Raw genomic sequence first — 13,962 nt, 5'->3', positions numbered from 1 at the left:
TCTTTGCAGGTTCACCGGAAGACGGTACAAGTGGTCGTAGATCTACGTCAGCAATCGGAGAGCGCCACGTATCCAGTGTCCGTTGATTCAGTGATTCGGACAGGATCAAATTGGCGCCGTCTGTGGGAATGCTCCTGCATCCGATCGGAAGCAATGGACGAAGCTGGACGATCGCATACAGTGACACTCTCCACGGAGGAACTCGATGCTCTGATCGAGTCGAGGGCCGCTAAGCTTGTGGAACAAAAACAGAAGGCACAAGCCGAGCGGATTGAGCAGCAAGCGACATCAGTATCAGGGGGCCGAGCGGAAGCACCTCAGGCCACGGTTCCGTTTCACCAGGCCTTATTCTGCACACCTCCTGAAACCGCAGCAGTAAATCGTGATCGAGGTTCTTCATCAGACGAAGTGCCGATACGAGACAACAGGAAAGGCAAGGCCCCCCGAGCGGACGCTTCGCCCGAGCGGATCAACCGACAATTCTCAGATGCCATTCTACAAGATCCTCTGCCAAAGCACTATGTGCCCCCGACGATCGGTGAATACAATGGAACCACCGACCCAGACGATCATTTGGGTAAGTTCGATAACACGACTACCCTTCATCAATACACAGATGGAGTGAAGTGTCGAGTTTTTCTAACCACCCTCTCGGGATCGGCTCAACGGTGGTTTCGGAGGTTGCCGGACGGATCCATCATAAGTTTTAAAGACTTCCGCACGGCCTTCCTTCACCACTTCGCAAGCAGTCGGCGCTATCAGAAGACTAGTGTCAGTCTGTTTGCCATCAAACAAGAAGCCCACGAATCGCTCCGAGCCTATATCCAGCGATTCAACAGGGTGGCCATGGATATTCCTACGGCCACCTCGGAGACTATGATGAACGCCTTCACACAAGGCCTTGTGGACGGGGATTTCTTCCGATCGCTCATTCGGAAGCCGCCCCGAGACTACGACCATATGCTACACCGGGCCAACGAATACATCAACGTGGAGGAAGCCCAAGCGGCCCGAAGAAAGGAAACTCCAACCGAGCGGGCTCCCCCTGCCGAGCGGAAGCCGCACACTGCTCATCAGCCGCCCAGAGGACTGAGGGCCGAAGCAATCCGCTCCCCCCATGTTAGGTCCCATGTACAAGAAGTAGATGCAGAGCGGCCCAGACTGAAGAAAAAGGTATGGACCCCTATGTTTTGCTCATTCCACCGGACGGACACGCACAACACAAGAGATTGCTGGAGTCTTCCCTTGATCACTCATCCCGTTCCCCGGAGTGGCGGCCGTCGATCGCCATCATCTGACAGGCGACAGAGAACTCATGAAGCCGATCGGACGATATCCGACCGCCGACAAAGATAGACTCCCGAGCAGCATCATACTCCCAGGCATGAGAATCTCCGGATGTCTAGGGAGCGGCCTAGGTCGTCCGCTCGGGAAGAAGAAAATCGAAACAACACTTCCCGAGGTGAAATCAACATTATAGCTGGCGGGCCGACCGGAGGAGACTCTAACCGAGCGAGGAAAGCCAACGTCAGGCATCTCCAGATCCATGCGGTTGGCTACAGCCAAGAAAAGGCGAGCGGACCCGAAATCAGTTTCGGGCCCAAGGACTTAGAGGGAGTTGAAGTGTCACATGACGACGCTCTCCTCATCAAAGCGGTAATAGCTAACTACATTATTCACCGCGCTTTCATTGATACAGGGAGCTCGGTCAATATTATCTTCAAAAAGGCTTTCGACCAACTACAAATTGATTGAGCCGAGCTACTGCCCATGACAACCCCCTCTATGGGTTTATGGGCAACGAAGTACTGCCGGTCGGACAGATCCGGCTGGCCATTTCGCTGGGGGAGGAGCCGCTCAGAAGGACGCGGACTGCAAACTTCGTGGTGGTAGATTCTCCATCAGCATACAATGTCATCTTGGGACGACCGGCTCTCAGTGAATTCCGAGCGGCCGTCTCCACCTTCCACCAGAAAATCAAGTTCCCGGTTGAAGACAAAGTGGGAGAAGTACGAGGAGATCAACTAGCGGCTCGGTGATGCTACGTCGAGATGGTTCGAGCAGAAGCCAGTTCCGCTTGGAAGGCGCCACGGATCGAGGTGAACGCTATAACTGAAAAACCTCCCTCTTTGGTTTATGAAGAAAAGGAGGAAGTGCAGATTCACCCGACCCGATCGGAGGCCACCACGTTTATTGTGGCCGATCTGGAGGCCAGCCAGAAAGAGGAAGTGATCAAATGCCTCCAGAGAAACTATGATGTCTTCGTCTGGTCGATGCATGAGCTGCCCGGAATTTCGCCGAGTATAGCGCAGCATGAGCTCCACGTCCTACCGGACACTTGGCCGGTGAAGCAAAGGAAGAGAGACTTCAGCGCCGAACAAAATGCCATCATCCGAGCGGAGGTCGAGAAGCTCCTGGAGGCCGGCCACATACGCGAGGTCCAGTTCCCAAGTTGGTTGGCGAACGTGGTACTAGTCTCCAAGCCGGGCAACAAATGGAGAGTGTGCATCGATTTCCGGGATCTTAATAAGGCGTGCCCTAAAGATTTTTATCCTCTGCCCCGGATCGATCAACTGGTGGACTCCACGGCCGGCTGTGAGTTGATATGCATGCTCGACGCTTATCAAGGCTACCATCAAGTGCCGCTCGCCCGAGAAGATCAAGAAAAAGTCAGCTTCGTTACAGCCGACGGCACCTATTGCTATAATGTGATGCCGTTCGGACTGAAGAACGCAGGAGCCACTTATCAGCGCTTGATGAACAAAGTGTTCAAAGAGCAGATTGGGTGAAATATGGAAGTATACGCGGACGACATTCTCATCAAGTCCGTCCGAGTGGCCGATCTCTTTGAAGACATGGAGGAGACTTTCCGAACGCAAAGGAAATATGGCGTTAAGCTAAACCCTCAGAAGTGCCTGTTCGGAGCAAAAGGTGGGCGTTTCTTGGGATACATAATGACCGAGCAAGGCATCGAGGCAAATCCCAGCAAAGTGAAAGCATTACAAGATATGCCGCCCCCAAGAAATCTGAGGGAAGTGCAGCGCTTGACCGGTCGGATAACTGCTCTGTCCAGATTCATCTCCAAGACTGCCGACCGGAGCCTACCTTTTTTCAAAATCTTGCGCAAAGCCACTAAGTTTCACTGGGACGAAGAATGCGATCGGGCGTTCGAAGATCTGAAGACATACTTGAACTCTCTGCCTGTGCTAGCCAAGCCAGCTGTGGGTGAGTCACTTTGTATCTATTTATCTTCAACTGAGCAAGCAGTCAGCTCGGCACTAGTAAGGGCGAGCGGAGAAGAACCTGCATATTTTCTAAGTCATATTTTAAAGGACGCTGAATCTCGCTACACTGGGCTCGAGAAGCTGGCTTTTGCTTTGGTCCTCGCCGCTCGGTGCCTCCGTCCCTATTTCTTGGCTCATACTATCATCGTCCGGACGAATAGCCCATTGGGAAGAGTGCTGTTGAATCCAGAAGCGTCCGGGCGGCTCATCAAATGGACAACGGAGTTGAGCGAATTCGACATTCAGTACCAACCCCGTTCGGCGATAAAGGCGCAGTCCTTGGCAGATTTTATCACCGAAGTACAAAAGCCTGAGCCCGAAGCTATGTGGAAAATATTTGTGGACGGATCGTCCACTCGGCTCGGGAGCGGGATTGGCGTACTCCTGCTCTCTCCACAAGAAGAAAGCATGCACTTATCCGTCCGGCTGGATTACAAAGCCGCAAACAACGAAGCAGAGTATGAAGCCCTTATAGCTGGCTTACAAGCCGCCCGACATGTTGGGGCCGGTCGGGTGACGCTTCATTCGGATTCTCAGCTGGCCGCTCAGCAGTTCTCTGGTACTTTTGAAATTAACAACGCTCGGCTAAAACTCTATGCGGAGGCCTTCGAAAAGCTCAAGGCCAACTTCAGAGAAGTCATTATCCAGAAGATACCTTGAGCGGAAAACCAGGCAGCAGACGAGTTAGCCATACTTGCCAGTTCAATATCACCAGTCGTCGTCCAGCATCCAATTGAACAAGTATCTCTAGTGGCGCACGTCGACCAGATGGAAGGCCTCACATTTTCAAGCGATTGGAGGACACCCATCATGGAGTTTTTCCGCTCGGGTGCTACACCTTCCGACCAGGTTGAAGCCCAGCTACTGAGGAGGAGAGCCGGTCGGTTCACACTCATTGGAGATCAACTCTACAAGAAGGCTTTCTCCCGCCCGCTTTTGAAATGCGTGAGCTTGGAAGACGCAGCGTACATCCTCCAAGAAGTGCATCAAGGATCGTGCGGAGGGCATCCGGGCGGGCGATCACTGGCTAAGAAGATCCTGCTGGCCGGATACTTTTGGCCAACCCTGCAAGCAGACGCCGCGCGGACCGTTGCGACGTGCCTTTCTTGCCAAAAGTACCATAACTTCTCCCATCGTCCGGCGGAGGAAATGAAAGCAGCTACCGTGTCCTGTCCGTTCGACCAGTGGAGAATGGATATCGTGGGTCCGTTTCCTATGGTGTCCGGGCAGCGGAAATTTTTACTAGTGGCGGTCGATTATTTTTCCAAGTGGGTGGAGGCCGAGCCGCTAACCAAAATTACCGAGCAGATGGCCAAGAAGTTTATCTGGCAACATATCATCTACCGGTTCGGCATCCCCCGTCGACTTGTTTCCGATAACGGGCGACAGTTCGCGGGAAAGTTTCTCGAAGATTGGTGCAAAAGCTATGGCATCGAGCAACATTTCACGTCCGTGGCGTACCCCCAAAGCAATGGTCAAGCCGAAGTAGCCAATCGGAAAATTCTTCGCATTCTGTGCGCTCGGCTCGACCATTTGGGAGGAAGCTGGATAGATGAAGTGCCGGGCGTCCTATGGGCCATCCGAACGACCCCAAAGGAGGGAACGGGTGTGACTCCATTCCACTTGGTGTATGGCGGCGAAGCAGTGATCCCGGTTGAAGTTGGGATCGAGTCCGTCCGGGTCCAGAATTATGATAATGATAATGCCGAGCGAAGGAACATGGAGCTTGATTTGGTCGACGAGGAGCAAGCCAAGGCGTCCGTCCGGCTGATGGCGTACCGGCAAAGAATGAAACCGAATTACAACCGGCGCATGATCCCTAGAGCATTCCAAGTTGGCGATCTTGTCTGGAAGAAAGTAAAGCCGGTTGGCGACGTTGGCAAACTAGAGGCGGCTTGGGCGGGCACCTTCAAAGTCATCGAAAAGCTCCGCTCGGGTGCTTACTACTTGGAAGATGAAGACGGATAGCGGCTAGATCGACCATGGAGCGCAAATCATCTTCAGCCGTACCGAGCTGGGTGAAAGGTGCGCTGATATAATTTTACATACGCTTTGGTCGCCTATGTACTTGTAATGCAGGACGCAAAAATGATTAAAGGATGGCAAATGGATTCGCCGAACGACAGTGTTCAAATTAGCCTTAAAGACCGTCGAGCTCCGACGTTAAAAATCGAGAGACGAACCGGCGTCTATAAACCCGCCGGCCGGAAGACCGTTGAGCTCCGACGTTAAAAATCGAGAGACGAACCGACGTCTATAAACCCCCCGGTCGGACGACCGTCGAGCTCCGACGTTAAAAATCGAGAGACGAACCGGCGTCTATAAACCCGCCTGCCGGAAGACTGTCGAGCTCCGACGTTAAAAATCGAGAGACGAACCGGCGTCTATAAACCCACCGGCCGGAAGACCGTCGAGCTCCGACGTTAAAAATCGAGAGACGAACCGGCGTCTATAAACCCCGGACGACCGTCCGAGCTCCAACGTTAAAATCGAAGACGAACCGGCGTCTATAAACCCGGCCGGAAGACCGCCGAGCTCGATGTTAAAATTGAGAGATTTAACCGTTATAAACCCGCCGGAAGACCGTCGAGCTCCGACGTTAAAAATCGAGAGACGAACCGGCGTCTATAAACCCCCCGGCCGGACGACCGTCGAGCTCCGACGTTAAAAATCGAGAGACGAACCGGCGTCTATAAACCCGCCGGCCGGAAGACCGTCGAGCTTTGACGTTAAAAATCGAGAGACGAACCGGCGTCTATAAACCCCCCGGTCGGACGACCGTCGAGCTCTGACGTTAAAAATCGAGAGATGAACCAGCGTCTATAAACCCGCTGGCCGGAAGACCGTCGAGCTCCGACGTTAAAATTCGAGAGACGAACTGGCGTCTATAAACCCCCCCGGCCGGACGACCGTCGAGCTCCGACGTTAAAAATCGAGATATGAACCGGCGTCTATAAACCCCCCGGCCGGAAGACCGTCGAGCTCCGACGTTAAAAATCGAGAGACGAACCGGCGTCTATAAACCCGCCGGCCGGAAGACCTGTCGAGCTCCGACGTTAAAAATCGAGAGGCGAACCGGCGTCTATAAACCCGTCGGCAGGAAGACCGTCGAGCTCCGACGTTAAAAATTGAGAGACGAGACGGTGTCTATAAACCCGCCGGCCGGAAGACCGTCGAGCTCCGACGTTAAAAATTAAGCGATGAACAGGCGTTTATAAAGCCTCCGTACAGATAGTTGTTCGCATGATACGACCCGGTTGTAAGCGCCGACCCATAACCGGTCCTACTATTAAGACAAGAATAAGACCATCGTACGGCCGAGCGGCTCCCTTATAAAGAATACTTAGCGTGAAAAAATTATTATGACTGAAACAAAGGCTAAGGATGAATATTGGTCTAGCAAGCAAATAACAAGCAAAAGCATATTTCATTTACGCCGAACGGCGGACAGACAAAAGTAGTAATAACAAGGGTGTTAGCGCCGAACGACGGGCGTACAAAAAACAGTTCAAATACTCCTCACTCATCGAAGTTAAAAAGGGCGTCCGGGATAGAGCCCATCATGATTGCCAGATCTTCAGGGGGGACGGACAGCTCGGATGGTAGGTGGCCCTTACTCTTCAAATAATCAACCGCCACCTTGATAGCCTCTTCAAAAGTTAGGGACAGCTTGTCGCTGAACTTTTCGCCAAACTCGTCCGAGCGGACGAAAGCTTTTCGCACTTCAGCCGACCGGCTAGGCTCCCTGTCTTGATATTCTTTGAACGTTACTTGAGAAGCGTCAAGGGCAGCCTGGAGATCTTTCAAATCCCCTTCAAATTTAGCTTGATCAGCCGAGCGGCCCTCCCGTTTAGTTTTCAGTAAGGCGTCTAAGTCCCTCACGCGCTGTTCCAGCCCCCGGTTTTCCACCTTCATCACGTCCATATCGTCGATGGCCTTGAGCTTTCGACTGGTCGCAAGCTTTATTTCCTTATCGCGCTGCTTGACCAGAGCCTTGAGCCGAGTCACTTCACTTTCCAAGTCAGAAGATCTATTCCGTTCGGCTTCCAAGAGCTTCTTGGCTTTCTCCAAAGCAGCCGTGGATTATCCTCTGCTTTCCCCCGAGGCTTTGAGCTTTTTCAGCTCGTCCTCCAGCTCGGCCAGGCGGTTGCTGATAGCGATCTGCTCCACCCAGTTCTGTGAATGGATGTGATCAAGTTAGAAGTTGAACCAAATTAACCAGCAAGACAAAGGATATACCCCAGTTGCCTGTTGCAAATTGCTGTCTCCTAGTTGGCTGGGGGTCATAAGCGCGATGCGGAGCCGAGCGTCCTCCCAAGTTTTGGCAAGAGGACCTGTGAGAGTGATTTGCTGTTCGGGAATCGTTGGCCGGTCAGCAGCCAATAAGTATTCCTCCGACGGAAATCGCAGAACAATTTTTATCACCCGCGGGACGGTCGGATCATCTTGGGGCGCAGCTGCTGTGCCAGACGGCTCGCCAATTGTGGAAGGACGGTCGCCCAATCGTCTAAGGCGACGCAGGGTCCGAGGAGGACTAGTAGGCGGCACCTCGGAGGTAGCCCCGGGAGAGCCGAGCGGCGTAGGGGTGCTCTCTGTGGAAACCGCCCCGGAGATCACGGGAGCATCATCACCCCGCTCGGAACGCTGCTCATCGGATGGGGTCGGCTGAGAGGCTTGCTCTGGTCGTCTGCGTTTCCGAGTCTCTAGAGGAACCTCATCCGCCGAGCGGCCCTCTACATCGGCTTGAGCAGAGGATGCGATGTCGCCCCCAGCCTCGTTGAGAGAGGCAGAAGCGGTTAGGGCTTCAGGGGCAATCTGAGTCCCCTCATCCCCTCCAGGTGTCGAGCCCGCCAAGATCAACCCCCGTTCGGCGACCTCCTTATTCTTCGTCGCCTCAATCTCAACAACTCTCAACTTAAGCCGCTCGGTAGCCTTGGCGCGCCACATGACTTCAGCTGCAGAAACGAAGAATAAATCAGTTAGAACTAAGGAAAAAGGGCGAGAAGAATGCTTACTCATGCTGTAGGGCAGGTCAGCTTGGACAGGGGACAAGCCGAATATATATAGCACTCCGGGAAGGAGCAGCTTATCGATGTTGTATCGCTGACCGACTAGCCGGTTGGCTGCATGAAGATAGGCCGGATCGCTCTTAAACTTGCCGAGCTCCGGTTGGGTTGGCACCGCCGTCTGCCATTTGGTTCGGAAAGACGGCAGCTCGGGAAAACGCAAGTAGAAGAAATGTTCTTTCCAGTGCTTGTTGGAGCTCGGCATATTATCGAAAAGAACAAAATCTATCCTAGATTGGAAAATGAAAGTGCCCCACTCGGATTGTTTCGGATAGTAGAAGTAGTGGAAAACTTTGGGGTCCAGTGGGATGTCATTCAGTTTAAAAAGAATTACCACCCCGCTCAGCAGCCTAATGGAGTTCGGAACTAGTTGGCCGAGCGGGATGCAAAAATAGTTGCACACTTGTACGAGGAACCGGTGCGGAGGAAATCGTAGCCCGGCCAAAAATTGATCTCGAAAAAAGAGAACGGTGCCAGGTGGCGGACCATGAGGCCGGTCGGTGGGGGTGGCTAATACTATATTGTGGTCAGCCGGGAGGTCATATGTCCGAGCGAGACGCAGGACCTCTTCCTCGTCAAACCGACTCTCCATGGTCGTGTACCAAAGACCAGGAGCGCCGGTGGTCGGCTGAGAAGTGGTAGCCATGGTCGAAAATAAGGGAGAAATGCAAGGCGGAAAGGAAACAATAGAGCAAGCAAGGAAAGATGGCGACAAGAAGGAAAGGACAGCTAATGAAAAGTGCAAAGGAACGACGGAATGAAGGGTGAGGGAGGCTTACGAGCGAGAGGATGATCGAAGAAAGAGGCTGAGAAGTCGCTGGAGAGCTGAAAGATGAAGTCGCCGGAGCAGAAAGAGCAGCAAGGCCTCGGAGCACTAGGGAGCAGAAATGCGGCAGAGAGAAGAGATCGAAAGCTTTATAGTGTTGGCCCTGAATGACCTCAGCCGTCAGATCCAGGTCGCAAAAAATGAAGCTGTCATCGAGCCGTTCATTTCAAACGGCGGCTGTCCCATCGGAGGAAACGCCGCCGCCGTACGCTGACGACAGCGGGAGCGCCACGTGTCAACAGGACACAGGGCGCATTTAATGAACGCCCCTTACCGCGTGCAGCGCGCGTGCTCGGCGTTAATGGAGAAGATTCGGCGTGAATTACAAGGGGATACCGAAGGCGTCAGCATGATAGCGCCGAACGGGCATGAAGAAAAAGGTAAGTCGAGCGGATGAACCTTCCTGGGCCCAACATAGTGGTCGTCACTCAGTCAGACCGGCAGTCCAGTCAGTCGGACTTTGACGCCTCTTTCGACTGGACTTAAAGGGGAGGCAAGTGATCCGGTGATAAGGCCGGGGGGCCCTCATGAGGGCAAGGTCAACGACACGTGGAGGTCAACAGTCAAAGGGGGGGTCAACCCCATGGGCTCGACGAGCGGGCGGGACAGACCGATCACTAGGCAATGACCTTCATACGAGAGAACAACCATCTGGCCGTGAGCCCAGATTTACAATGAATGAAAGAAGATCATATGGCCGAACGGATAGTCCGCTCGGCCGAGGTGCAAAGAAAGAATAACGGCCGAGCAGTCTACCCGCTCGGCCATATATTCTGGCCGAGCAGTCTACCCGCTCGGCCAGGGTGTCAGGCTACGAGAGCCGAGCAGGCGATGACCCTGAACCTTCCCGGACGGACGACCACCTACGCCAGACCGAAGGTGAATATCCTGGCCGAGCGGCTTGATGGTCGATCCGGGAAGAGGAAGTCAAAAAGTATGGGACAGTGTGGACGTCATCTTAGTAACCCCTGTTGCTGACAATAGGCATGTTCGAGGACCAGGCCATACTCAGTATCATACGATGAGGGATTCTGCTGTCCCATCAAGGAGACGCTCAGACTGTAGCAGTATGGTGTCAGACATGCTCTTCTGACAGGCCCATGCTGCGATATTGTACAGGACACGTGTACACCTCGGGTTGTGTGCACCAAGCTCCCATAGCTCTATATAAGGCCCCTTAGACTTCACCGGAGGTATGAAATCTTTGATCTTGAAAGCCACCTTCTTGTTCTTTCATCTGCCTGACTTGAGCGTCGGAGGGTCGTCGCTGGGAACCCCTTCCCGGCTCGACTTCTTTGCAGGTTCGCCAGAAGACGGTACAAGTGGTCGTAGATCTACGTCAGCAATCGGAGAGCGCCACGTATCCAATGTCCGTTGATTCAGTGATTCGGACAGGATCACCTAGTATTATATATTCTCAGAAAATATTTTACAATTTTTTGAGGTTAATAACTATTGCTAATTATTTTTCATAGAAAATATAAATTTATGCTGAAATAAATTTATTTATGCTTAAAATAATTTTTAATCTTTGGTGAAAAAATTTTACTTTAAATATGTTTGTCCAACTGTTATAAAATTTTCAAAATTTTTTTAAGTCTAAAAATACTTTTTAAATTGAAACAAAAATATCTTTATCCAAAATTTAAAAGTTCATTCTTTTGGATATCAGCGAGTTTTTTTTAAACCCTTAAATTCTATTTCAAGTTATTTTCTTGGACTACCCTATTTTAATATGATCAAAAGGAAAGAATTAGTGAAGTCCGGGGAGGTAGATTTTTGTTTTTTTACATATTTTGGACTTACAAAATTCATTACTATTTTTATTTGGTTTACGTGAACTTAACTTGGGGTTACTCATATTAAAAAGGGGGAGATTGTAAGTACCCCATAGAAGTTTTAACTGAAATCATCCAAGCAAGCGGAGCTGAAGCGGAAGACCTAGAGAAAAAGTCAACCTACGATTGACTATGCTCCGGGCACCCAGATCACTTGGGCGCCCCGAGGCGCCCGAAATCCTTCCGGGAGCCCGAAATTGAAAAGTTAGTCAAATGCGACGTGGCGCGAGCCGTCAAAATGAGGATAAAATTTTATTCCTCTCTAGGCGCCTGGAACCCTTCCAGGCATCCCGATCAGGACTATAAATACAGTCCGGTCCCAGAAGCTAAATAGAACACTTGTAATTTATTTTAATTCTATTTAACTTTGTAGTTGTGAGATTTGACTACAATAAAATGATTCTCCGCCCAGAGGAGATTTTAATGAGCTTTCAACTTCCTTGGATTAGTAATCCCCTGATTGCAAACCAAGTAACCTTACTATGCCTCTTCTTTCTTTAATTAGCTTATTAATTCTTTGATGCAAGTGTTAGTTTAATCAAGCTGTAAAGATCGAGAAAAGTTCGTTTATTATTGTGCAGGCTATTCACCTTCTCTCTAGCCGACCGCCAAGAGACCTACAAGAACGGTGGCTCTGATGTTGACCAAATGAAGACTCCTCGCTGTCCCAAGATGCCTCAAAAATGCCCATGCATTTCAAAAAAAGCATTAGTTGTCAGGCCAGGGAAGGGGTCCCCGATATTGGTCCTCCAACGCTCAAGTCAGTGATTGAGTCGAGTCGAGTAAAATGAATGAATAGTGTACAGTAGCTAGTGGTATCGTGTCTTGTGAGCGTACCTGTACTTATAGATGGAGATCCATTTTTATAGTGTCACTGTTTATGTACAAATCTCAAAGCGTTTTCAAAAAAGGGTATACCATAAAGATGCTCTAACACTCTTACCAAAATGGATCCACAATTTCTATGCATGACAAAGAGGAAGTTTCTAGTATACAACTTGTCTGTAGAATATTCTCAGTCATCTATGGCACAAAATGCCAAAAAAGTAAAATGAGGTCATTGGGTTAAGGGGCCCACTATGTGTGAAGTTGATAATCTAACCGAGCCTCCCAAGTGTCTTGACCGACTGCCACTTGGAGGTATCGATCGGTTAGATTAAAGAACTAAAGTCAGAGACTCGGCCTTCGCTCAACCTCATTGAGTTAGGAAGCTCGGAAAGACTGAGTATCTAATTGGTCCGACCAAACGTATAGTCTAATTGACTAGATTACTCTGTCGAACTGGTTAACTATGCTATTCTTAAACCAAGGATAAGACTTGGCTAAAGTTCGATCGGCCCCTCAGTCTGGTCAACATGACTATTCGGTTGGCTATTTTTCATCCAAAGGAACTAATTGCGTGGGCTTCCAAGGTTGACCCTTCTTTGACTTTGACTTTGACTGTCATGTCAATCGGCCTCCTATACCTTGACCCGACTCGAGGGTCCCATCCTAATCGCCCTATCAGACAACCTTCTAAAAAATTATCATTCTAACATTATACTAATTTGGATCAACATGGACATCACATTCTTAAACCAAATGGATTATTTAAGAAAGCAAAACACTGAAAACACTAGGGAGGAAATATTATAGAGATAATTTTCACATTATTTCATGTGCTATATTTTTTACTAGAGATTGACACACGTCCCGACTAGAAGGCTAGTCAGATCAAGGATAAGGAGATATTCTAAAATCTCCTTGAAAACATATGAAGTTAGGAGTTACTTAAGGGCATGTTTGGTTCGGAGTTATCCTTGATAACCTTGGTTATCCATCCAAGGTTATCAAGGATAACCTTGTTTGGTTTAAGTAATTAATGATTCCTAAGTCATGATGCATGCCTGACACATCAGCAATTTGGGCATATAACCCGGAATCACAAAACCTAAGAAAAGTGGGGTTTTCCTGGATTCCGGGGTTAACAAAAATTTTAAGACAAAATTACCCTTCATTATTTACCGTTTGAGATAAAAATAACCCTAAAGATCTATCAAATTTCAATCTACCGTTTGGACAACATCCTCTCCTGTTTTCCTGCTGCACCGCCTCCGCGCAGGCTAACAGCGCGTGGACGAGGCGGATCCCAGCCTCCTGCGTGTCGACTACTACCACCGGCAGAGGGGACGCAACCGAGGTCGCCGCATCCGTCGTCGAGGACGACGATGAGGGAGGCGAGCTGCAGAACTTGATCCTTTTCGAATCCCTCGGCGACGGCGCGACATCCAATTGGGAATCAGAGCCAAAGGCGAATCACCCTGTTGCACGCTCGGCGGGGGGAGCAGGGACTGGCATCGGCTCATAAACTTCCGCCGATGCGCGCCGCGTGACAAGGGGAAGCTCGAGGAAGCGATTCCGCCGGTTGAGGGAAGAGGAATCGTCGAAACGCGACGGCGGCGAGAGTGGGGGAGGAGGTGCGTTAAGCTCGGAGAGGATGTTGTCCACCCAAATCGAGATATCCGAAGAGTTGTAGTGAACGGTGTCAGCTGCAAGGTGGGAAAGCAGAGCGTCGTCGCTGGCCGCGATGCCGGTTCCCATGGCCATCTCCGCCTGCTCCAGCTTTTGCGCGACGTCCGCCATGTCCGATGACCGGACCTTGTATCCCAGCGCCGCCATATCCGATGATCGGACCTTCTCCTGCTCTCCTCCTTCAACCGCCCCGCCGTACCAGTCCCCTTGGTGCTTCCGCTTCATACTGTCAGATTGGATCCGTACCAGCTCCGCAAAACTTTCTGCTGGTATTTTTTTATACGGAAGTTCGTCAGAGTCTGGTCTGCTGAACACTGCGAAAACCGCAAGAACACTTCTCCCATCTGTCCGTCTCCATGTATAGCGAGCTGGAATCTTCTTCGATTAAATTAATTCCATCATAAAATCTAATCTTTATCTATTATGTTTACTTTTGT

General features: G+C 50.7%; 1 protein-coding gene across 1 annotated transcript; it reads right to left on the bottom strand.

The window, feature by feature from the left end:
* Window positions 1-10,515: 10,515 nt before the first annotated feature.
* Window positions 10,516-13,750, bottom strand: LOC122004179 (DELLA protein SLN1-like). The gene is made up of 3 exons (XM_042559103.1): window positions 13,364-13,750; window positions 13,066-13,309; window positions 10,516-10,577 (listed from the first exon to the last, which is right to left on the bottom strand). Exons 1-3 carry the CDS (start codon window positions 13,748-13,750, stop codon window positions 10,516-10,518), a joined length of 693 nt encoding a protein of 230 aa, XP_042415037.1.
* Window positions 13,751-13,962: the final 212 nt, after the last annotated feature.

The sequence above is a fragment of the Zingiber officinale genome, chromosome 7B, assembly GCF_018446385.1.
Source record: "Zingiber officinale cultivar Zhangliang chromosome 7B, Zo_v1.1, whole genome shotgun sequence".
NCBI lineage: Eukaryota > Viridiplantae > Streptophyta > Magnoliopsida > Zingiberales > Zingiberaceae > Zingiber > Zingiber officinale.
The sequence above is the reverse complement of the archived record's forward strand: the minus strand, read 5'-3'. Positions and strand labels throughout refer to the sequence as shown.